The 25,680-nt window shown below is 41.5% G+C and overlaps 1 protein-coding gene across 4 annotated transcripts; it reads left to right on the top strand.

Moving 5' to 3' along the window:
* The first annotated feature begins 291 nt into the window (after positions 1-291).
* On the top strand, positions 292-25,210 carry LOC103713628 (uncharacterized). 4 transcript variants are annotated; one of them, XM_008800630.6, is made up of 8 exons: positions 292-468; positions 588-1,027; positions 2,313-2,697; positions 3,456-4,897; positions 5,069-5,182; positions 7,109-7,260; positions 24,365-24,501; positions 25,012-25,210. In XM_008800630.6, exons 2-7 carry the CDS (start codon positions 650-652, stop codon positions 24,411-24,413), a joined length of 2,520 nt encoding a protein of 839 aa, XP_008798852.4. In that variant the 5' UTR covers positions 292-468; positions 588-649; the 3' UTR covers positions 24,414-24,501; positions 25,012-25,210. The 4 variants fall into 4 exon arrangements, with proteins under 4 accessions (XP_008798852.4, XP_017699882.3, XP_088571833.1 ...); XM_017844393.4 differs by having other exon boundaries at positions 295-468; positions 25,009-25,210; XM_088715707.1 differs by having other exon boundaries at positions 295-468; positions 24,349-24,501.
* Positions 25,211-25,680: the final 470 nt, after the last annotated feature.

Raw genomic sequence — 25,680 nt, 5'->3', positions numbered from 1 at the left:
AGCAGTGTAACTTAACCCTCCAAAACCTGCAACGCCCTGCTTTAGGAGTCGTGCGGTGGTAGAGTATACACTCTTTCCTACCAAACAGGCAATGCGGCTGCACCGCAGAGAAGAACGTACGAGGAAAACCGGATAGAAGAATCCGGATGGGACACGTGTCATATTTCTATCCGTTAAATCCCGAGTTCTGTGCCCACAGATCTCGCCCTACCAAACTCAACCGTCGCTACCTCGTCGACTCCTGTCGCTCCTCGCCTCTTTTACACCCCGCACCCCGAGTCCCGACCCGGAAAAATAAAACGAAAAAAAGGACTCCTCTCTCTACCTCTCCTATTTTTGCCCCCCTTTCTCTCTCTTCTCGCCTGCTCCCAAACTCCCCCCAACTCTCACCGCCACCTCGACTCAACAATAAGCCCTCGCCTCGTCTCATAACCCGCTCTAAAGCTCCGCCAATTACCCGCCAAATAAGTATTTAAACCCTCTCTCCCCTCTCCCTCGCTCTCGCTCGATTCTCCTCCCCTCTCCCCCTCCCTAGGGTTTCTTTCTCCCCCCCATTTCATGCCTTCCGATCTCTCTCTTTCTCGCAGGTCTTCTCCTCCGCCCCCCGACCCCCCCGGATCGGACATCAGACGGCCCCACGGCGCCGGAGATGGGAGACGAGGGCAGGACCGACGCAGCCGCCCCCCACGCGGCCCAGGCCGCGGCGCCGGCGACCAAGAAGCGGGCGAGGGAAGGTGCCGACACCGGGGACTTGAAGAGGCTCGCGGAGATTGTGATGGTGCTGGCGGCGATGAGGGAGATGCGGGGCGGCCGGGAGCCGACGGCCGCCGAGAAGGCTCTGGTGGCGGAGGCGCGGGAGAAGCTCGTGGGGATGTGTGAACACGTGAAGCCCAAGGATTTGTTCTCCAGGGAATCGGTTAGGGTTGTGGTTGATGATCTTGGGCTCAATCGGTCCAAGGATCCCCTGATGGGGTGCCGGCCCCCCAAGATGTCCATTGCCGAGAAGGTCTTGCTCACTAAAAGAAAGGTCTGCCCTTGGTAGCCCTGAATTTTTCCGTTAATTTCTCTTTTTCTATTGGGTTCATGGTTTTCTCAATTGCATACATATTATGGAATTTGGTCGATTTTCCTTTTGTGGGCATGATTATGGATTCTGTTGAAGCTGCATTGATTTTCTTGGAGGGTCTTGTGGTGACTCTATCGCTCTAATCTTGTTATTTTGTGGAAAGATCTCAAGAAGTGTTGCTCTATTTGCGGAGTTGCCACTTAATTTAGTGGATGTAAGATGGCTATTTGTCGTATGAATGGAAAATTAGTGGTTCTGCGAGACAATCTGTTACCTCTTCTATGCAACAAATAAACATAATTATAGCTTACATAATGAAATAAATATTCATTTTTTGATGTTCTTTTCATCATAGAGTGGGTTACTGGTTTAACTCACTTGGTGGGCTGACTTCTATTAATATTTATGTTTTATTAATATGTCTTTAGAATAAACCTGGTGATGAAGCCATGGTCCATAGTTCTTCTTTAGTGATATGTCTACTATAGTTTCTTTCAGTTGTGCATATAATTTAATTAATTCACTTCTATGTGACAAAACTGCTTTGAGCTGTATATTTTCATTGCATAGATATTGTTGCATAGAATTGTAGGGTTTGTGTCAATATCCTTATGTTCCATTATGCTCTCCTGGATTCATATTTTCTTTTTGAGCATTATGTGTCCAGAGAGTTTAAGGGGGAATGTTTGTATTTCTTTGATAACATACACCAGTATTTAAAAGACATCCTTATTCAAATATCTGATGGTAGGGCAATGCCAAGTTGTTATGACATATTTCTAGCATTGACGTGATTATTTTCTAGACTCAAAGGAAGGTGTGTTGTTTTGAATCTGTTATGTTGTATATTTTTTAACTTGTGATGAGTTTCACAAAATGTTTCCAAAGTGATAAGAGGGATTGATGGTGTGGACTATGTGAGAAATGCATTTGCAGCATGGTGAAACTATAGGAAAAGTATTAGTTGTTGTCTGGGTGTTTTGATCTTCAACACCATCTGGGAAAAAAACTAAATAGATCTGTTTCTCTAACAGTTTTCTTGGTAAATGCCTAGTCGCATGCTAGCTGCTGAGCATGATGTCACCAGTGACTGTGGTTCTAACCCTCTAGTGAATTATCGATGTTGTCATCATGAAGTTCAAGCATTTCATGGCATTTTGTTGGAATTCAAGCATTTCATGGCGTTTTGTTACATGGGAAGGCGCATCTGATGGTGTACCTCATGCATATGGTTTTATTTCTATAGATGGAGGAATCCAAGGAAGTTGCCACACATTCGCCAGTTTATTCATCTCATCATCTTCCAGTCAGCTTTGGTGCAAACATTGAATCCCATGGAACTTTGTTACATGGAGCTTCTAGGTTTGTAGCAGAGAAACCAATTGCAGTGGCACTGCCTGCTGGAGGCTTTCAGAGTACTTCAGCTGTATCGCATGTTCCTACACTAGTTTCTGTCTCCTCTTCAAAGCAGCTGCAAATCAATGAGACATATGCTACAGTCACTCCCATAAAATCAGCATCCAATCCACACCAAAGGGATTCTCCTTCATTAACGCCGCCTCATGCAGAACCAGGACACCTCAGGTTGGATGCACGACTAAATGGGCCAACTTATCAAACACAAGTTCAAGGTATGTTCTTGCAATCTTCTCGTTCCATCTCCTTTTCTCTTTGTTGCCAAAATGTGGTTTGGAATTGTTTATGCTTATGATACACATACACTTGTTCTTTTTTCCTTATGTTTTGATGAATAACTAATAAAGTTAATTATTTATTTGTTTTATTCGAAAAGTCAATTTATAGCGCTATGTATTTTACTAGTACCTGTAACTTTCTAATGTTTTACAAGATGATTAAATTCCTTAAAAATTAGTTTGAAGAGAATATGGATTTTGAGAGATTATGTTAGTAAGCATCAAGATATCTTTCTGGAGTATTTCCTGATGCTGTCATTTGTCAGATGGTTTGCTTTTGCACATATTTACTTTGTAAATCATGACATCTTCTAGGCTAGAAGGTTTAGCATGATTTGAATATTTTAAGATGGGCATACTTGTTTGCTTTTTATTTAGTTTGGATGCTTTCTGTGCTATGGAATGATTCTGTTGGCAGTCTTTGAAGTTGCTTGTCTACTTGTGGGGCAGGCACATGAATTGCTTCATACCATGTACCCAATCATATTATTTGTGGAGTTAGTCTGAAAATAATAGGCTAAACACCTTTAGCATAATTAGTTTATTGTAATTTTTTAGATATGATGAAATTTAGCATAAAACATAAATTTCTGCTTTTATTCCTCAATTTTGGGCCACCTTGTTTTCTGTTGCTGGCAATCGTTTCTTTTATGTATGCAGATAAATTGATTAACTCTACATATTTCTGTATGTAGCTACTTCTGCTGAATACATGCCACATAAAGCCCCAACAACTTCTATGCAATCAACATCTGCTGCTGTAACAAAGGTTGGCCAGGCACATAAGTTGCTGGATCATGCTTTGGTAAAGTCTGATAGTATTCATGAAGTTAATGCTATTCAAAATTCACAAGCAACAAGACATCAGGAAATAAGAAGTTCTGCAATTCAAGCTGGACAAGGAAATCTGCGTATGGGACATCAGCCTTCACCAGGCCTAGCGTTTGTTCATGCACCTTCTCCTTTTAACAACCATGATGACATTGCTACAAATGTGCAGAGGATATTGCACCAAAAAGTTTCTAATCATCCTAGTTGGGTTCCACCATCAACTGAGTACATGAACAGGCCTCTAAATTGCCAAGTATGCAAGATTACTATCAGTGACGTGGAAAGTTTGCTTGTTTGTGATGCTTGTGAGAAAGGAACCCACTTAAAATGCCTTCAGTCTTATGCTAACAAAGGAAATCCTAAAGCTGAGTGGCACTGCACAAAATGCTTGATATCAAGCAATGGCAAACCCTTGCCACCTAAATATGGCCGGGTTACAAGAGCTGTTGGTCCAGCAAAGGGTGCTTCAAATGCAGGCATTACTCATGCTTCCTCAGAGAAGAAAACAGTAAACACAGACTCCAAGGTTAATCAACAGAAAGCAATAGCCAATGGAAATTCTGGTATTTCAGATCTTGCTCGTCCTTCCAATATGGGAGACAGCCATGCCGAATCATCTCCAAGTTCAGAGATGAATGTTGCAGAAGTGCAGTTTAAATCTCCTGCACCTGGAATGAAAGGAGAAGATGGGATGTCCAAAGGGGCTTCCACCAACCACTCGAAGGAAAATGCTGGAGTGGTTTGTATCATCTCTGGCGCACAAAATGACAATAGTGGATCATCTTCACATGACATGAAAGTGACCTCTGAGTCTGTGTTGCAGCCAAAGACTGTTCCAGAGATCTCCTGTTCTGATCATCCACGTGACATTGTTGTTCACAACACTAATCAGTCTCAATTGTCTGGTGACTCACTAGTTGGTGATGGAGTAAAGTTGCCAAGCGATGTTGAAGCTTCTGCAATTCGACAGCAGGAATTCGGCAAGCCTGGTGACGATGAGCTTAAAAAACCATTTGGTAAAAAGGAAACATCTGAAAACAGGGCTAGTAGTAAAAGCAGGTTAGACGATGGTGATAATTCTCAGGCAACTTCAAATGGAGCCTTGAATTATGGAGATGAAGCTAGAGATCATGGCAGGCCCTTGCTACCAGACTTGCATGCTGTAGATTGGGTTGGCGACATTCTCCAAGTTGTAGATGAGAAGACATATTACCAGTATTGTCGCATTAATGGTATTTTGTACAAGCTTCAAGATCATGTTTTAATTGCTTCCACCTGTCAGAAGTTTGTTCCTTCGAAGCTCCAGGCAAGTCTTTACTCGGATCATTATATAGTCTTTCATCTTTATGCAAATACTATGAAATACTTGTTCCCCCTTCTTTATTACATAGTACAAAATGTTGTCTTTATATTATCTTTGTGAATTCTAATATTATTTTTGTATACTGACTTAGCATTTTTCTTCTGTGCGCTATAGTCTTTGTGGGAGGATAACAAATCTGGGTCAAAGTGGGCTACCGTAGATTTGTATTACTTCCCCAATGACCTTGCAGGGACTGTTAGCCAACCCTCTACGACTGAAAACAGTGAGGTGAGCCATCAGAAATTGCTAACTTAGTCACAACATTACGTAAATTATGATGAAATTCTCTCTACTGATGGTCTGTAGTGTTGGTAATCATAATCTCTTTAATCTGTTTCTGAAAGTAAAGATTTCTGCTATATTGATCCAAATATTTTTCTGTCTTGTCGAATGACCTTGTTATTTTCGGATCTGGCTTGTTCAAACTCATTTCATGAGATTGTAATCCTATGTTGCTGTTGTGAACCTGGAATTGAATTCTGAATTGACCAAATTGCAGGATCCAGACCTGGCCATAACTAGTAATTGGATGAGGTATTAGATTATTAGGTAGTAGGTACCATTTTTTCTGGCTTAAATTTTAAGAATACATGCTGCTTGTTGAAACTTGTGAAAGTTGCAACTAAGAATTCATATATCTCTTAGACTCTTAGTTCCCATCTTTTTGAGTTGACAAATTAATCCTTGATTACATTTGAAAACTTTAAAAACAACTGGAATTAGTGTAGTTGACATCTCAAAATAATATTTGTTAGGTCTTTAATTTCTGCAATTGTCCTGACATAACCTTGAAATGAGAATATATTATATGAAGTTTGTAATATTTATTTAATATATTTTGATGAATAGAGGCAATATTGATCCATCAGTTATATCTTTAAATTTTTTTTATTGTGCTTTCAATAGATAGTTTTTGGGAAAATCTGCACACATAGATAAAACCAGATATAAGTTCTACTATAGTCAAATTTGTAGTTCAGCACTAATTTTAAAGCTTGTCGCTTCTTTGACATCCATATTAAATGCCAGTACCTGTACTGCAGTGTTTTAATTTCAAACTTTGGAGCAAGTTAAATAAACTAACTAGTCATTATGTGTATATCTTTTACTTTTATAGAAACTCTTTAAAAAGAATAGTATGCCATCGACGAATTCCATATGATGAAAGTAATCCTTAAACCATCTTTACCTTCACTTAGATTTAGTTCCCCACCATCATTATTTTAGCTTCCTCGAGTAAAATACAGAGTATGGATCAATGGTTACTGAGATGTGCGGTGACAACTCTGGGATTCAAAAACTACAGAGCTAAGTAAGAAACTGTTCAATTCATGAAGAGGACATAAATTCATCAAAATTTTAGAAAGAATTATAAATGATTAAAATACTTGCAAATCAAGGTTCGAATGGTGCACAACTGAGATATATCAAGTACTAATGAACTTGTTTATGAGTTGTACGCGGAATAATAACAACTAATAATGTCATTGACCATATATCCCGAGTATACATTGTTATTGGTATTTCATCAACAATCAATACTTAGTTTGCAAAAAAGTGTATTTATTGAATTTGTGATTTATTGAAATCTTATGATTAACCCAATTGTTTGGCAATAGCTCAGAAAAATCCTGCCAACTTATAAGTTATGTATAGTCAAGACTACCCAGAGATTGTTATGACTACACTTTGATGTTGTTCCCTTTTTTAAAATGTTATCTTGGGAAATAAAGTAATTATCATTGTTATCAGGCATGATCATCTAGCATCAAGTCGCACCTGTCATCCTCTTTATGTTTCAGCAACTTCAAAGTTCCAAATATTTGGTAGATGCTATAAATGCTTTAAAACCTTCTTTCCATGCTAGAGAAGTTTCTTCAGTGCAAAACATGATGTGCATGGCTATTATTTTATCTGAACTTCTGAAGGAACATTCTTTCGTAGATCCAATCTGTATTGCTGTATATTTTTTTGAATCTTTTGATTTTTTTTTTAGTTTTGCTTGTTTAGTGTAATTGGACTTTTCTTTTTTTTTCTTTGTGCGCATGCCTTTTTTTTTTTGGGGGGGGGGGGGGGGGGGGTTGGTGTTAGGGTTTTGGAGGGCAGCAACTTATACTCCATACACTAACCATTTATGTGAATTTCTGGTTGCAGGTGTATGCTTCAAATAATAAAAAAACCATAATGGCCGGCTCAATAAATGGTCCTTGTGAAGTTTTAGCCATTGACAAGTTTAGGGAAGAATGCGATAGGAGATTACAACTAGGTGATTCAAAAAGCGGTTTGCATCCAGTTTTTGTGTGCGAGTATGTCCTTTTAATTCCAATCTGGATCTGTTTTGTAGGCATTATTATGCATTTACTTTTTAGAAGAAGTTATTTAAGTTTATGAATTGCTGCCAACATTGTTAAGTGATAGTGATGGTTGTTTTTTACATATCAAGGTAACCATGTATTCATTAGGTCAGTTCATTTATTTCAGAATTTGGCTAGAACATGAATGTCCTGATCATGATTTGCAATAATCTGTTATTTAAACGAATTTATTGGGATGTATTAAAAAATGTGGAGTTAAAAAAAATTCTACATGTTGGCTGTATCTCATTGGTGCCAAATGAACTCAGACCAAATGGACTCATCCAAAAAACTAAATGTCATGAGAGTTGACATTTGAAGATGGCATAGTGACAATTTTGTAGAACCTAGAGTATCATTTCTATTTTCTATTCACAGAAATTGCAACGCTGATGGATGAACATTCAGTCCGGCAGCTAGAGGGAAATTACAGCTTTAATAGCTGATGCAGTAATAGATAATAATGATTATTTTTTCTCAGTACTCTTGAACCCTTTTGTAGACAATTACTTGTTTCCTTTATAGGCTGTAGCTTACAGTATGTTAAGGCCATACTTAGAAAAGAAGTCGATATCTAACTTTTTACCTATAGCTTATGTTATATGATAGATGGCTGCTTGTGAAGCTATTTTTTGGATTTTTTTTTTTAGTAATTTGATTTCAAATGGGATATACTTCTAGGATTTAGTTTGGATTAATTGTTAATTTCTGGGTTTAATAATACTTATTATTTTCAAGTGTCATAGTTTTTTGGTCCAAGCACTTGGTATGAGGCTTATAAATGTCTTTGAGTTTCCTTGATGGGACATCAGATTGGATGTGCTAAGGTTGGACCAAGGTATCATTGCAGGTGCAAGTAAGGATTGGGTCTTAGCCAAACCCAAACACAGTCATAAGTGGACATATATTCAGTTCATCTGTTTAAACCCACATCAAACCCAATTACTTGACAGGTGTTGGGGTGTTTTAGATGGAGTTGGATCAGGCGGATCAACCCTAATTTTTATTATGCTGACCTAGATATTGATCGAATTTGCTGAAAGTTTAGGAATGTTTGATTAGGTTTAATCACCTTATTTCTAATTTTCTTATATTGATTCTTGCCAAACTTGGAGTTCAAGCCTCAGTTTGGGAACTACATTTGAGTTGCTTGTCTTTGCTTTGAGGATCAATTGAGTCCAGAGGTCAATCTTGGTTTGATCCATGCCAGTGCACCTGTAATTGCATTCATGAGGGCTTGGAAGTTCTTTATTGCAAGACAAGTTTTTCTTTTCTCCTAATTACATTCTAGTAGAGGGTAAGTATTGTTTTAACTGTCGCAGTTCGTAGATTAGGTTCATGTTATCTTCGATCCAAGTAATTATGGCATATATACAAGTGGATAATTTAGACGTTCTATCATTGATGTTGCATCAGGACATTTGAAGTGTTAACCCTACTAGGAGGGTAGTATTTTTAATCAGCTTTGGGTGATAATGGGAGAAATTATCTTGAAGAACCTATGAAAACTTTGAGAATTTTTTTCCAACAAATGAGAAGTTTTGTTACTCACACTGTTTGGATAAAGTTTGTCATATATTGATTGGGGTATGATTGGCTGAGAGATTGTGACTTTAAACCTACATCTACTAGAGGAGATGTTAGATTTCGGGGTGTTATGTCGTCTATGCTTGAGGACTTCTAAACATAAGGGTTGAAGTTAACATATCTACATGCAGATCATAGGTTATCAGCACAGTATAGGGGTGCTTATCTCTGCACTTAGCATCCCAGCCTATGCTGATATGTATTGGCAATTTATTATTTCACATCATTTCAATACCCATTGATACATGCTGATACATAGTGGTATTGCCATTTTAAACATGTAATCTATGGTCCTAAATGGCATCTTTTCTACTCAGGATGGTATGGGACTCTTCCTTTTATATCTTTTCTTTTTATTAAGTGACATTTGGGATAACATCCGATGATCATGATAAAAAATTGTCACTATAATTAGCAACAGAGTTAAAAATCATGATAGAACATAGTATATGAGCTGCTCATGTTATTAATATGAGCTTCATAGACCATGTAGATTATATCATGAACTAACTATTGGCATGTAGAATGGACGTGTAGCTAAAATATGGATATTGGTTGGTCGTGTAGCTAAAATACGGATATTGGTTGGTCGTGTATTGGTTGGCCATGCTTTCTCTTTTGGAAGGCTATTATTGGGTTTCTTTTCACATCCCCTTCTCCAATATGTATGGATTTTTAGGAGGAAATTGAGGAGTTGAGAAATGGTTCCTCTTCCCCACCTTTTTGACAGAAGAGGGTTCTAGTTGATTTGACTCTAGAATCCCTCTCCATTGTAGTGGGACTCAAAGAGAATCTGACTAAAATTAAATAAGAGAAGTGGAACAAGCAAAAGAAACTGTAGAATCCCTCTTCATATGGCCTGACTCCAAGAGTTCTCATTACAACATAATAGATTTTTAAACTTGTCTTTTGTTATTAATCTGAAAAATAGTTGTGTAGTGTTCATTTTTGTATGAAATGAATTAAATTGTTCACGCATACCTTAGGCTCAAAGTCAATTAATTAGGAAACAAGACAAGCTCAAAATTTGTTTTAAAGGGTCAACTTGTAAATGAGCCAAGCCCGAACACAAGGAACAAAACTAACTAGAAGCTTGGTAATGACTTGACAACCAACTTGTTCTAACTTGTTCATTCAGATATTAACCAAGCTTGAGCATCTAAAGTTGAGTTCTTCTCAAGATCGATGCCCAGTCCATTTAAGAAGCCAAGCTTGAGCGAGCAATCTGAAGTTTGGCTCAGCTTGTTTGAGGTCCTAAATGCACTTGTAAGCTGCAATCAACACAAATATCTATGGTGATTCATGATCCTACATTTCTCTAGATTAGTTAAAGACTATGCTCGCTTGTTTATAAAATATCTAAAGGCTAATGTAAGTCAATTAATATGGGTATATATCTAAGGAAATTGAAAAAAAGTGGTGTATCGTAAGATGCCAGCTGAGAATTTTTTTTATTACGCATCTTTATGTGCTAGTGTATGGAGTTAGGCACATCAAGGCATGATGCATGTAATGTGCCTGCCCGTTGCTTGGCACAGACTTGATATAGGATACTTCACTCATTTCTTAAACATCAATGAACTTATTTCCCAAAAAAAATAATGGAAGATAGGCTACAAATTTTTTCGGGCTCCTTATAATGGTACTGATGTAGAACCAAGCTCTGACACCAAGATGATGGCGGACCACTGCAGGAGAAAGAGAGGAGGAAGAAGGGAAGGAGAAGGAAGAAGAGGTTATAGAGACGCAAGAAGAAGAGAAGACTAGGAGGAAGAAGAAGCAGAACAAGAAGGGGGCTAGGGTTTTTTCGTTCAATCATCAATTACCTCATACATGAGAGGGGCGGTCTTTATATAGACCTTACATCTTGACCAAGTCAAGTAATTAATTGACCAAATTAATCAATTGACACTGACTAAATTTGGACCCTTACATCAATTAATTCCTTACCAAAATTGGTCCACTAAATTGACCCAATTATATAAACCCAATTGACTAGTCTAATAATAAAACAACTGACCAAATTGACTTGACTAAAACAAAAGCAAATAATGCAATAAAAGAAAATGACTCGGACCCAAATGGATCCAATTCGGGTCTGACTCAATTCAGGGGCTCAGGATCATAAACCCAATTGACTAGTCTAATAATAAAATTGACCAAATTGATTTGACTAAGACAAAAGCAAATAATGCAATAAAAGAAAATGACTCGGACTCAAATGGACCCAATCCGAGTCTGACTCAATCTGGGGGCTCAGGATCATCTGAATGAAGGGCTCTGATGTCCCTATCAACTCCTTCTAGATGGAAAAAACTCGACCCCGTCGAGTGCAGGTCTGACCGGCTGTCGTACTGTTCCAGGAGATCAGGGTCAAGGCACTGCAACTCGGCTCGCGAAATCCATGTGACGTCAGACTTTGGTCGGCCTTTCCACCGAACAAGGTAATGTTGGTATCCACCATTCTTGGATGACATAACCTGCTGATATAATATATGTTCTATTTGTTCTCTGTGTGCATGAAATTTTAGAAGTGGTGGCTCAACAGCAGGTAACGAATCAGGGTGATCAATAAGGGCAGGTGTGTCAACAAAGGGATCAAAAAGGATAAATATTGTCTTTTTGTAGGGGATTAAATTTTTAATATTAAATATCACGCTAATTTCATAGTCATCAGGAAGATCCACAACATATGCATTCGAACTGATTTTCTTTAAGACTTTGAATGGCTCCGCACTACGAGCTTACAATTTTTTGAACGTTCCCGAAGAAAGTCGTTCAAGCCTAATTCTTATCATGACGTAACATCTTTCACGTAACTCTTTATAACGTCTGCGTAAATTAGCAAGAAATTTATATTTTAAGTTATCAAAGTGAATGTGTTTGCTGATTTCTTGATGCAATGAATGTGGGTGCGATGCGAATGACTGTGCAGACTTGGACACTCTATACTGAAGAGACATAAGAATTAGGTCTATGGGTTGCCTAGGTTTGTAATCATGTACTACTTCAAATGGACTCATGCCTATGGACTTGTTGACCGAACTATTATATGCAAATTCAATTGTCGGTAACATAAATCCCAGGTCCTAGCATATGCATTCGGGTTGAGCCTATGATGTGGAAGGTTGGGCAGAGATGCTTCGGAAACTAGATCAATTGCGTGTTGGATATCACACATCGGAGGAAGTGGCTACAGAATACAGAATAAAACTCCTCTAGAAGGAGAATGACTACAGGGGAATGTTCAAGGTTGGACTCGGCATTGGTATCTTTAGCCACAAGTGCCAACTCAGGTGACTGGCTCGATATCTTTCACTATCTCTTCCACCGTAGTGATGTGAAGTGGCTTGGTTGTACTTAGGTCAATAGTCTCCATTTGGAAATCATTTTGGACAAAGTCTAATCCCGTGGGTTCGTCTTCAAAGTCTTCTACATAGTCTTCTATATTTGGTTCATAGACTTTTTCGACATATTCGGCCTCTTGGTTCCTAACTTCTGGTTCAATAATTAGTTAGGTCTTAGTGGAACATTGGGACGCTATATGGCCGAATTGTTGACACCTAGAGCATTGGGTTTGGTGCCTAGGGAAATGGGGAAGGACTACAGGTGGTGCGGCTAAACCGATTTTAGGTTGGGCTGCAACGGGGGTTGGCGGTTTAGGGGTCCTAATGCTTCGCATGAGCTCATGGACCTCTTGTTTGACTTCTCATCTGAAGCTCGCAGGGCAGCGAACTGTTCCATGAGAGCCCTCAAAACGTCGAAATCCATGGTAGCTACAGAGGTTCTAGGTTGATTGAAATGGTACTTCTTACCACTACGGGTTGGCATGTAAGGATAATAACCTACCAATGTAATCTATTATGATTTCAGAGATCAGCAAATTTTCAGAAGAATAACTTAAAGTTTAAATGTTGCTGATTTTTACTTCGGTTATTCGGAATTAAGGATTAAGATTATTCAATTTAAGAAATTAGATTGCAATTAAGTAATACAGTTGTTCTGATCCTAAAGTAATCTGATCGAGGGATGTTGAGAAACGTCCCGTTACTAGGGTGTGCTAATTTAATAAACAAGAGATTTAATGGGTGATAGGATGGGTTCGGAAGTGAGAGGTTCTATGTTTTGGGTTTTGACAGCAAAATAAGTTTGCAAGAATATGGCTATCATGCAAGAGAATTAGAACATAATTAAATGAACAAGCCAGAAAAAGTGGAAACCTATCATCTATCGTGGAGCAGAAGACCAGAATATAGCACAGCAAGTAGGCTTGGCAAATGGCTTCAAACGAACCTGATTACAGCAACTTGACGGGGAGACAATCAGCGGCACGAGACCTGACTGACCTGCGGGCCTGCGGCCTGTAAAACAATGGGCTGATGGACCTTGAGAGAAGGGATGGGGGATTGGGCCCGAAGGCCTTGGTGGGCTGCGGCTCAGGTGAGGCCCTGCTGGCCCGATAGTTAGAGGGGAGGTGGGAAGGGGTGGCTCGATTTCTGGGTTCTGACCAATGCCTGTTGGGGGGGGGGTGAAGGGGGTTTGTTAAGCCCTGAGGTTTAGAAAGGGGGGGTGGCGCTAAAGTGAGCTAGATGTTGTTCGTGTTGTGAAGAGGGGGAAAATGTCGGGAGGGAGGTTGACGGCGGTGAAGAAGGGATTTTGGGGAAGACAAGAGGGTGGCGAGCGGGGAAAGGGGAGGCAGAGGCGTTGGTCCTGGTATTGTTCACGGGAGACGTTGGCGGGTCGTAGTGAAGGCAAAGGTGGTCGCGGTGAGCGGCGGCAGTGGAGGATGGCGCTGTGGGCGGTCTGCTCGAGCGGCGACGGCTCGGGTGGGGCGCTCGGCGGCTGACAATCACTGTGGCGGAAGCGGCGGAGACCTCGAGATGCTTGGAAGAGAGAGTGGCGCTGCGGAAGAAGGCGGAAGATGGACTGCGGCAGAGCGGAGGCATCGGCGGTCGTGCTGCGGAGGACGGCGGCACTCAATGGATGAAGCTCGGTGGAGGTGGCGCTCGGCGGAGGACGCGGCGACGGCTGCTCGGGCGATGGAACTTGGGCGGCGCGGCGCTGTGACGGGCGGAGGCAGCACTTGGCGACGGCGGCGGGGACCGGGCGGCGGATCGTCGTCGGCTGGGCGGCGCTGCGGCAGAAGTAGAAGAGGGCAGATGAATCGGTACTCCTCTCTCTCTCTCTCTTTTTTCTTTTTTTTTTCCTTTTTTCCTTTTTTTCTCTTTTTTCTTTTTTCACTCTTTTTTTTTTCTTTTGCGGATTCGATTGGATTCGGGTTACCGGGCGCAACCCGCTCCGATAACCCGCTGCGGGCACTCAAGTGCAAGTCACGTGATTTTTTTTTGGAGAACGGATACGGGCTAGAGGTAACGGGTTGATGGGTTAGGAACTTTACGCGTTAAGGTTGGCTGGCTTCAACCTTCCGATGGACAAGGTAGGCCGAGCCGGTTCTTGCGGTAGTGGTTGCTGGGCAGGGTGGAGGTCGCGGCGGTGGCAGAGCTTGCGGCGACAGGAGGTGGTTGACCACAGCAGCCACGGGCGGGGTTGATAGGCACGGAAACCCGGGCAGTGATATTTCCATGGGGATATGGCGCCTCCGACGGCGGGCTCGGGCCTTCACTGGGCGGTGGTGGGCGGCGAGGACATCCGACAGTGGTTCGGGCGTTGCTAGCGGCGACTGATGGAGGTGGGGAGGAGGAATCCGACGAAGGAATTTTTCTTTCTCTGGTGTGAACCGAGAAAGAGAGAGAGATTGCCCCTTCGTCTTCTGATGAACAGAACTGACAGAGAGAGAGGGGGGGCTATCCTGGTTGTTGGTGGGAACCGAGGGAGAGAAGACAATCTAGATCGTGGCTTTGGCAGCAGGGGCAAAGCCGGCCTGCTCTGTTACCAAATTTGATGTAGAACCAAGCTTTGATACCAAGATGATGGCGGACCACTGCAGGAGAAAGAGGGAAGGAGGAAGAATGGAAGGAGAAGGAAGAAGAGGTTATAGGAACGCAGGAAGAAGAGAAGAGGAGGAAGAAGAAGAAAAATAAGAAGGGGGCTAAGATTTTTTCATTCAATCATCAATTACCTTATACATGAGAGGGGTGGTCTTTATATAGACCTTACATCTTGATCAAGTCAAGTAATCAATTGACAAAATCAATCAATTGACACTGACTAAATTTGGACCCTTACATCAATTAACCCCTTACCAAAATTGGTCTACTAAATTGACCCAATTACATAAACCCAATTGACTAGTCTAATAACAAAACAATGGACCAAATTGACTTGACTAAGATAAAAGCAAATAATGCAATAAAAAAAAATGGCTCGAACTCAAATGGACCCAATTCGGGTTTGACTCAATCCAGAGGCTCAGGATCATAAACCCAATTGACTAGTCTAATAACAAAACAACTGACCAAATTGATTTAACTAAGACAAAAGCAAATAATGCAATAAAAGAAAATGACTCGGGCTCAAATGGACCCAATCTGGATCTGACTCAACCTGGGGGCTAAGGATCATCTGAATGAAAGGCTCTGATGTCCCAATCAGGCACTCTATATGATCATATTATATGCTAAGCTTCATAATTATAAGGGTTTTACTAAGTTGTCGATTATAAATTGTTGTTATATATATTCATCATAAAATACAATTGAAGGATTCCATTGAGGGATTTTCTGACTTCAAGACCACATTATATAATTCATCAATTGTATTTGTCACCTTAATTGTAGAACATGAGACTTGAGCACGGGATATACAAAAAATTCATGATCAAAGTGAGATTTGAGCATGGGACATTCGGGAGCAATAATGGTCCTTGGTAGCTCACCATATGTCATAGTTCCACAGCGACTAATAAAAAAGATGCTACATGGATTTATTGGCCTAGGCTGATCCTTCGCCTAATAGCTTAAGCTTTTAGGAGGTGAGTCCGCGACAAGTAGTATTAGAGCCTGACCCAATGTGTGGCATAATTTTATTAGTAATGTTGATTAAGATTCACGAATTGATACCGAGGCTCATATTGGGTGGCAACTAGTTCAATATTATATTGGTACGTACCATACCGAGCCGAGCGTACTGGAGATGAAATATCAGAAGAAGAGAAGGGGATAGAGGGAGAAACCTTAACCCTAACCCTAACCCTAACCCTCGAAGGAGGAGAACCAGAGGAGAGAGACAGAGAAGACAAAGGGGAGAAAGGTAAAAGGAGAGGGGAAGAGGGAGGAGAGGGAGGGAGGGAGGGAGAGAGGCAACTATGGCCCAGGTCCTACTCGATCCTACTATCCTCCAATGAGGGGTTTGCATGAAGGTTTTGCCAACTATGCCAAACTAAGCAATTCGGGTCACACCGAATTCGACTAGTAGGTAATAGGCATCGACATTGGTGTTGATCGAGCATAATAATGATGTTGGCGCCAACCTTGATCGAGGGCTCGAGAGCTATGCTGGATTGAGGGAGAGGACGTTAGTGTTGGCGTTGATGTCAATGAGGGAGAGATTATTTGAACTGTTGATCGAGGGATAGGGCGTTGGCATCAACAATGGTTGACATAGATCACCGAGAGAGAGAGATTGCAGAGATGGAAAAATTTAGAGAGAGAAGGAGAGCAGAAGAGAAGGTTCGAGAAGCCACACGCCTGTCCGCCCGCTTTATATATTAGAAAAAGGGATTGAATCGAAGGGCTGAATTGTGCTTATTATCTACTGGTCGAATTCAGTGTGACCCGAATTGCTTAGTTTGGCATAGTTGGCAAAACCTTGATGCAAACCCCTCATTGGAGGATAGTAGGATCGAGTAGGACCTGGGCCATAGGTGCGCACCCCCCCACGCCAAACAAGTAGGTGCTAATCCATGATGTGGGCATCACAACATTGGGTTGGGGAAATTGTCATTGTCCCACATCGACTAATAAAAGTGGTGCCACTTGGGTTTATTAGCTTGGGCTGATCCTCCACCCAAAAACTTAAGCTTTTGGGCTATGAGTTCATGACACATCTTTTACCTTTTTATCATTTGACATGGAAGGCAGGAAGTTTGTTTTTTTCTTTTTTCTTTTTTTTTTGGTGTACCGACGTCTCACTACAAACCGTGAGAACGCCCAGAATAATCAGAAAGCAAAACACGCTTTAGTGCCACCGACACTCGCTCCAATCTCCTCCATAGCACGGCTCCAGAGTGGTGTGCAGCAAATGAGGCGACCAGTCCGCCGCACTGTTCGCCTCACGAAAGACATGCGTAGCTCGGAAGGAATCCAACTCTCCCACAAGATGGCAGATATCATAGACAAGAGGGTGCAGATCTGGCCTGAAACGCCCACTCCGAATCCAGGCGACCACTGTAGTCAAATCTCCCTCAAGTAGGACCCGCCGAGCGCTTAGGTGCACTCTGGCCTGAACGAGATCCTCCCATGCCGCTCACAACTCTGCCACTGGGACAGACTCATCAAAGATACGCCGACCTCCAGTCGCAATCAATTTGGAGTCGTGGTCTCTGATCACAAAGCCCACACCGCATCTGCCACCGCCCTCTGAGATGCTACTATCAAAATTCACCTTGAGGAAACAAAGGGGTGGGGGCTCCCAGGATACCATCGATATCGTCGTGTACCTAGACGTTGTAGGAAAAGAGGAACCCCAGATGTCCTTGTCGCTTCCAGGTGAACTCACAACTGCAGCGCTTACCAGCTCGTATGCCTGTGCCAAGGCTCTGTCCACTACTGATCTCGGATAGAATCCTCTGCCCTCGAAGATCCTCGCATTTCTGTCTAGCTATATGTGATATGCCACATATGCCCATGCCACTCCCCTCTCTGCCATGTCAGATCTTTGAGCAGAGTCTCTCAGCTGTCTCAGAAATGTCTCCAGCGAAGTAAATCTATGCTGCTGGGTCAAAGCAATGTCCCAAACCTGAAGAGATCGTGGACACGTGAACAGTGCGTGACCAATCGTCTCCTCCCCCGGACATCCCTCACAATCGCTCGGTATGCGAATCCCCTGCCGAGCCAATACCCCTCTTGTAGGTAGAATGCCCTATGCCACCCTCCATAGGAAGAGGGCTACCCGTGGGTGGACTCGCAATCACCATGTCCAGCGACCCTCCAGAGTGCGTGTGGGCCCCGGGTCTAGTGTAGTCCGGAGGTCACTGGCTGTAGCTCCTGCCCTACCAGTCCGGCTCCATATCCTCCTGTCATCCCTTCTAAGGGTAGTGGTGTAGCCAGTATCCTCTCAGCGAGGTCATCACCAAACAACAGGTGAATCTGATCAGCATCCCGTCTGCACTCTCCGAGAACCAGAAGATCACAAACTTTGCAACCGGCTACTGTCGTCGGGTCGAACATGGTAGGCCATTTGGAAATCAGCAATCCAGCCATCCAGCAGTCCTCAACAACATCTATCCTGCGGCCATCCCCCACTGCCCACGAGATGCAAGGGAGCACCTGCGAGGCTCGTCCACACATCTCACGCCAAATGAAGGAGCACTGGCGCCCAGGTCTGAATGAGTCGCCGACACACCTCTCCCCATACTTGGCTCTCATCAACCCACTCCATAACCTATTCGGCTCCAGAATAAATCTGGCCACATGGCTAGCTGACGATACCTCCCGCCTAGTGATAAGAGAGTGAATGCCCAAGCCCCCACTACTCGTCGGTTGACAGAGGACCTCCTAAGCAAGCAAATGGATGCCACCTCCTCGAGCTCGCCCACCCCAGATTAGGCCTGTTAACGAGCCGAGCCGAGCCCGAGCTTGGGGAGGCTCGGGCTCGACTCGTTTCACAGAACTCGGGCTCGGGCTCGGGCTCGGGCTCGATACTGAGCTCTGTATTGGGCTCGAGCTCGGGCTCGCTTGGCAAAATAAAGGCTCGGGCTTGAGCTCGTAAAGCTCGTTTCAATTACAAGCCCAAGCCCGAGCTCGGGCTCGGGCTCGATACGAGCCCGTTGGTCTATTTTTTGTTTCCTTGAAACAACACAGAAATAATTTGAATGTATATAAAAGAAATCATAAAGTGGTAGAACCATAAACAAGTAAGAAATAGACAAGCAAGATTGGACTACAGAAGTTTCAGATTTAATTATGCCAGCATAAATTCTTTTTTGGCTCAGCGCGTTGCAGTACCATAAGACCACAGATAAAAGTGTCACAACAAATTAAGGGAAAGTATGAACACAAGTTGTTAAAAAGATGCATCATCTTAAACGAAGACATCTTAAATGGTATTCATCAGATTGGTTGCCAATAAAAAGGACAAGAAAATTTTGAATTAGACATTCATCACTGTCCTCTGCTGTTTAATTTACAAAGAGAGCGCTGCATGAGCAGGCTATGGTGACCGCCAGGTGTTCTGGGTGTTGTTTGAGCTGATAACCTCCATGGCTCCATTTCAGTAACATCCTGTGGCCTGGAAGGAGAAAATTGACTATTTGACGCATCAGTTCAGCCTGTGATGCACGACAGCAACTATGGCGATGTTAACTATGGGTGTATCCTGGCTCTTTTCAAGGAACGAGCATCAGTCACTCCTCAAAGTAACCTGCTTTATTAGCTCAAATTTTGGGTTAAGAGCTTTACAGAATAAAACAAAGAACTGATGTTCCACCATCCTAAAAGGATACTCATGCACTATAAACATCTTTGCAAGAATCTCTCTTATCTTGTCTTTATCATACTTGTAAGTTGCTAGCATTGCATGACCTTGAGTAACATCAAACGACAATAAGCTTTGTTTTAACTCTTTGTCTTCGCTAGACTTAGAAAGTTTTCGAGGCATGCAAGCATTTAAATGTCTTTTGAGATGAGTTGTGGCACCCCCTTCTTCCATGCCAATTTGGCACTACAATAATTGCATTTTGCCTTTGTGTTACCATCTACTGTTACGATTTCAAATTCAGTCCACACCTCAGATCTCTTCCTCCTGTTTGGGTCATCCCAAGATTGTTCTGTACCCATTTCTTTCATTTCATCCATTGCATCATCTTTATCAATAATATTTTCCAATTCAACAAGTTCGTTTGCACTATAAGCTGTAGAGGCATGTTGATCGATTTCATGTTGGCCATTTGACATTTCTAGAAAAATATAAACAACCAGTCAAATTACATATTTAGTACATAAGCATGCCATACAAAGCCTATTTAAGGTCAAAACAAAACCAATCAAATTTAGATGCCAATTAAATACTTGAAAGCATAACATTCAGCTCTCCTCCCAAACACGTTTTCATAAAGAAATAATAATAACAATAATAACAGATAAACCAATCGAATCATGAGATTATAGTTAGACAACTCAAGAATGTAAGGAAATGAAAAGAATTCAGAATCATAATGCAACCTTAAGAAACCAATCGCAGACAAGGTTAGCAGAGATTCCTAAATCGTAACCCAGAAGAAAGAAACCAATCCCATAAAATAAAGGACTAAAATTTTGCCATGATTAATTCAAGGTAAGAGCTTTGGCATGTGGGAAAAAACAAAAAGGAAAGCAAGTGCAGTCCCACGATAGCAAGAGCTATCAATAGAATACACAATCCCAGCCCAACAGCACTGATCCTAACAAGAAATCGAGAAATAATTTTGATGATACCAGACCGAAGCATACGGGGGAATTAAAAAGGAAAGAAGAACAGAATATATTAATATCATGGGCAACATTGATCGCCAAAAAAAGAAGAGAGAAGGAGGAATAGAAACCCTTCTCGGTTCACCTTTTGGGAAATATTCTTCTTCTCCCGGCACTGATGCAGAATCACATTATGCTCATAAAAAAATCCCAATTAGCAAAAACAACGAAGATAACAGAGGACAGCTCACTAGAAAAGTGATATGGAGAGGAGAGAGATAGGCGCAGTGAATGCCAAACAAAGGCGAAGAAGGTGGGTGACATCGGAATCCTTTGTATTCTAATCCACCGTGAGGAAAGAAGAGGGAACTCACCGTGATGCCGAGGAGGACGGAGGTCCGCGCCGGCCGCCGGGAGGAGGAATGGAGGATGGTTGGAGACTTGGAGTCTGTCTTGGAGTTGGAGAGGAGCCGAGGAGGTGAGGAGGCTTTAGAAAATTAGGAGACTAGGAGAGGCCCGAGAGGGAGAGATGGGGAGAAGGGCTTTGGCCCGTTGGATGCAGGGTTTGGTTTCCAAATGATCTCGACCGTTGAATTTCAAACTTTAAGTCACGGGCTCGTTTAGGCTCGTGAGCTGCTCGGGCTAGAGCTCGGGCTCGGGCTTGAATTTAAACGGGCCTCATTTTGAGCTCGGGCTCGGGCTCGTTTGCCTAACGAGCCGAGCCCGAGCCCGAGCCGAGCCCGAGCAGCTCGGCCCGTTAACAGGCCTACCCCAGATAAAACTCCGAAGCAGTTGCTCCAATGCCCTCAGCAAAGCCATCGGAACAATTGTATTAGAGAGCAAGTATATGGGAATAGAACTCAACACCGATCTGACTAATGTTATCCTGCCCATCATGGAGTGAGTGCTCGCCTGCCACCCCTCTAGATGCTGACGGATCGTCATCTCCACCCCCAAACAATCACTCCTACGCAGCCGCCGGCTGGTGATGGGAATTCCCAAGTACCGCATACTGCCAACCTGCTCGCCGATCCCTAAAATCTTTGAAATGACATCTTTCACTGGAGCCTCAATCTTCGGTGAGTAGCATACCGCCGACTTGGCTAAGTTGACCCGCTGCCCTGATGCATTATAGTACTCCCCTACAATCCAACGGATCACCTGTGCTGACCTCTTGCTCGCTCTAGCCATCAGAAAACAATCATCAGCGAATAACAAGTGGGAGATTTGGAATGTACTTGTCCTCAGCCTATAAGGCTCCAAGGCATGGGACTCAGCAGCACTACAGAGAGATCTAGATTGGGCGTCCGAGCATAGGATAAACAACAATGGGGACAGTGGGCAACCCTGCTGCAAGCCCACTGATGACTCAAAGAAGCACGTAGGCGTGCCATTCACCAAAATGGCAAATGAAGGTGATCGAACACAACACATAACCTAACTGATCCACTGGTGGTGAAAGCCAAAAATCTTCAATGTGCGTACTAGAAAGTGCCAGTCCATCTTGTTATAAGCTCTCTCCATATCTAACTTGATGCCCATCAATCCCTGCCTGCGTGAGGCCTGCCTGAGATCACACATGAACTCCTGGGCTATCAGTACATTATTAGAGATACTTGAGAGTTCATTCTGTATATGGTCTCATGTTGATACTTGAAGAGTTGATCCTTCTTCCAAGTAGTATTGTCATAGTTGCACAAAGAAAGAATAGGTTCCATATAAATGTGAGGAAGTGGAACCCAATGAAATGATAATACCTAGGACTAAGTTAGAAGCTTTGGAATAAATTATTAAATTATAGACTTTTTTATTTAGTTTGGTGATGTTTCATTGACAAGATTATAGTTATTCACACTTAAGTCGTACAAAGTGGCAATAAGTTAGCTACAGTACGTCATATGAGTGATATAAGCAACAATGGTGTTGACGCCATTGATACTGGTTCAGAATTGGAAACTAATTTTTGAAGCTAGCATGCATCCGTCATGAAGGATTCCAACATTTAAGATTTTCTTCGAAAGACTAAAGACATGCATGTGCAATGCACGTGATGATTATGACTTGTAAGAAGATGCTAGACATGGAGTTATGACAAAATCTGTTATTTATTCTAGTTAAGACCTTACTTTAGAAGAAATAGTAATCATAATTATTATATTTAAAATGTGTTCTTTGAATTAGCTGGCTTTCTCATAGAATAAATCATAGTAGTACATCAATATACAGAATTAAGGAAATATGTATTCTTGTACTATTTAAGTTGCTTGGTTTGTTGATGTATTATTTGAGTTTCTGAAAAACAATTTTTCTTTTAAAACCAAAATTGGTGTATCTTAATGTATACAATTGAAGTTTCATAAAGTTTAGAGGAAAAAATTTAAGAGTTAGTTTGTGGAGATTTTTTCCCTATTGCTGCTTCCCAGCACTACTCCATTACCCATTGAGAGAACCAGTTCTCCGTGGCAATCGGGAGTTGATGCCGTATGCAGGGTGTTCACCGTATACAGGGATTGGAGCAGGGATGAGAGTGGTGCTGTGAAGCATGGTTCTTTTTTCCCTCAAGGTGCAACAAAAGGGAGAGAATCTTTGCTTATACAATGCAAAATGATGAATGGAATGGTTCATGCATTCATTAATTGCTTGCCCATCATTTACTGAGGCCTTGATATTTTTGCATGCCAAGCCCCACTCACTAGCATGATAGCATGATTCTCAATGCTTCATAAATGCTAGTGGATGGCCAAGCATAGGACTCTCGAACTTAGTTGTGCACCTAATCGTAATTTAATCTCCACTTTGATTAGTTGTGTTGTACATGCTGAATGCCTTATTAGATGGTAAAGAGAATTCTCATTATAGCAGGATGCAGTGTTTGATTGATGATGCAAATAATGCTGTTGGTGGGTCCCTGTGACTCTGTTTATTTTCAGACATTAATCTAATAGTGATCTGTTTTCTGGATCTATTCTCTCCCTATCCTTTTTAAGAATGAAAACTTAATTTGTCAACACACACACACACACACACACAGAGATGGGAGGTAATTGGATATTTATTCAGGAGTTTCTTATATGTAATAATAAATTAAAAGGAGTGATTGCCATGCAGAAGTTAGGAATCAAAAGCAAATATGGTGAGACAGAGAGAGAGAGAGATTTAAACAAAGCTTATTCAGAAATATTGTAATGTAAAGGATAATGATGTAGGATACGCATGAGAAATGGTTTTCTCACACATTATTAGTGCATAACTAGGAATTTAATTTTTTTATTGGTGCTACAGTGTAATTATAACTCTAAGCAGGGCAAGGGAAGTGTAGATCAATGAAACATGATAGATGGAAGAGAGGAAAGTGGGGGATATGATTCTGTAACAAACAGCACAAGCTGAATTGAAGAGGGCATCAAAGTGAGCAAGTCATGATACTCTCTCGATAGTTAACAAAAAAATGCGATGATATCATAGATGCTTTATAAAGTTTGTTAAGCAAAAACTAATGGCCATTTGGAAGAACAGTGGCAGATGAAAAGTTTTCAGAAGTTTGTAACTGTCATTTTAATATGGTACAGATATGCTTTCAATGTAGGTTATTGCGAAATTTGATTGCTGAGATGTATTAGGCCATAAAATTATAATACCAGTTAATAGATGGGATTATAGTACAAAAAGAAAATGACACAGATATGAGTACTGGATTTTAAACGAAGTGAAATGTACAAATTAATTGGCAAATTGCTGGTCTTCCCGCTATTTTCACATTCTAATGATAAATTCACACGAATGGTATTACTTGAGTTATATTATTTGATTGGTTTGCTCATGCTTCAGCACTTCATCCATATTTATTTATTTTTTACTGTGGTCTTTGCACTCATTGCTTTCTAAGGAAGCTGATTTTGCAGATGGATGTATGATGATTTGAAGGGCAGCTTTCAGCCTGTCACCAGTTAATGTAATGCAGCAATTTTTATGAGCAACATTGTCTAACCTGTGCATTTAGCCTTATCTATTTTTTCTCCAAGGCAGATCCTAAAATCAGGTGTGTTTTCTCTGATGCATTTTTCTTGCTTCTTATGACACTTACACTATCAGTAGAGAGAAGATACCACATTTCAGAGGGCTTCAAAAAATTTTTACCTGTGGGTTCCTTGCCCACCTACAAAGGATTCACCTGTTGAATTAGTCTTACTGATCAACAGTTTTAACCCATTGTTCAGCAAGAGCTAAATTGTCAAGAGTATTAGGATGTTCCTAATTTTGATGTTGGGCTATTATAGTGACCTTTAAATGATGGTGATCACTAGCAAAGACCCAGCTATCAGATGAATCATCAAAATTCAAAGGCAAAAACCTTTTTTTTGCGATAATCTGGTTTCCCATATTTTATAAAAATTTCTATGGCCAGCATGCGAAGTACTATGTTTCCCAGAGATATATACTTGTTTAACATATCATGGTTAGCTGGTATGCCGTGTTAGTTTTATCATTCCTTTTCAGGGCCTCATTTCAAGCCTTCGACTGATGGTACTCGTCTTTTTCTATCTAGCAGGTACCGAAGTGAACTGCTCTTTGGGAAGCTGACAAAAAGATTTCTAAACCCTGTTGTACATTATGTAGTTCTTTCTTTTTGAGGGGGAAATATGTAGTTCTTTTCCGAATGCAGGTTGCTGATCCCTTTGTTATTATGATCTCAAGTGCTTTCTGGTTTAGTAAACTTTCTTACAATATATCTAAATTAAAATTTCACACGAGTACTGCACCAAAATGCAAATTATTGAAAAAGAAGTGGAGGCCACAAAAGGATGTCCTAGCATGGAACTGGCTTGAGCCCCTATAAATTTTAGTTTAAATATGATCCATGTTGGCGAAAAGGAGGAGAAATCTGTGGTTGCTGACTTTTCTTTTTCTTCTTTTTTTCCCCTTTAATTTGATAGGTTGGTTCTGGTTAATTTTATTAGCTATATTTGAAAATCTTGAATTGTATGAATGGCTGGCCTGAATTTTGGCAGCTCTTCAGCTACGGCCCTGGTATGCATCTCTTGACGCTGTGCAGGTTGAGTAGTGTTGCTAATGGATGCAGAGGATTATGTAATTGCGCAGAAGAGATTTGTAGGGGGGAAAAATGCTGTTTTGCAGGCGTTGGTGGATCCAGGTCTGTTCCACCATCCAGGTCTGCCACGGTAATTTTACCATCGACCGGTACCGGAATTTGAGTGAT

This window comes from Phoenix dactylifera, chromosome 2 (genome assembly GCF_051530095.1).
Source record: "Phoenix dactylifera cultivar Ajwa chromosome 2, Ajwa_hap1_PhDact_Kaust_v1.1, whole genome shotgun sequence".
Taxonomy (NCBI): Eukaryota; Viridiplantae; Streptophyta; class Magnoliopsida; order Arecales; family Arecaceae; genus Phoenix; species Phoenix dactylifera.
Note: the sequence above shows the minus strand (reverse complement) of the source record. Positions and strands in the feature narration are given on the sequence as shown.

Coding starts and splice junctions, on each gene's coding strand:
- LOC103713628 (XM_008800630.6), top strand. CDS start 650: ATGGGAGACGAGGGCAGGACCGACGCAGCCGCCCCCCACGCGGCCCAG. Junction 1,028..2,312: donor TCTTGCTCACTAAAAGAAAG/GTCTGCCCTTGG, acceptor TTATTTCTATAG/ATGGAGGAATCCAAGGAAGT. Junction 2,698..3,455: donor TTATCAAACACAAGTTCAAG/GTATGTTCTTGC, acceptor TTCTGTATGTAG/CTACTTCTGCTGAATACATG.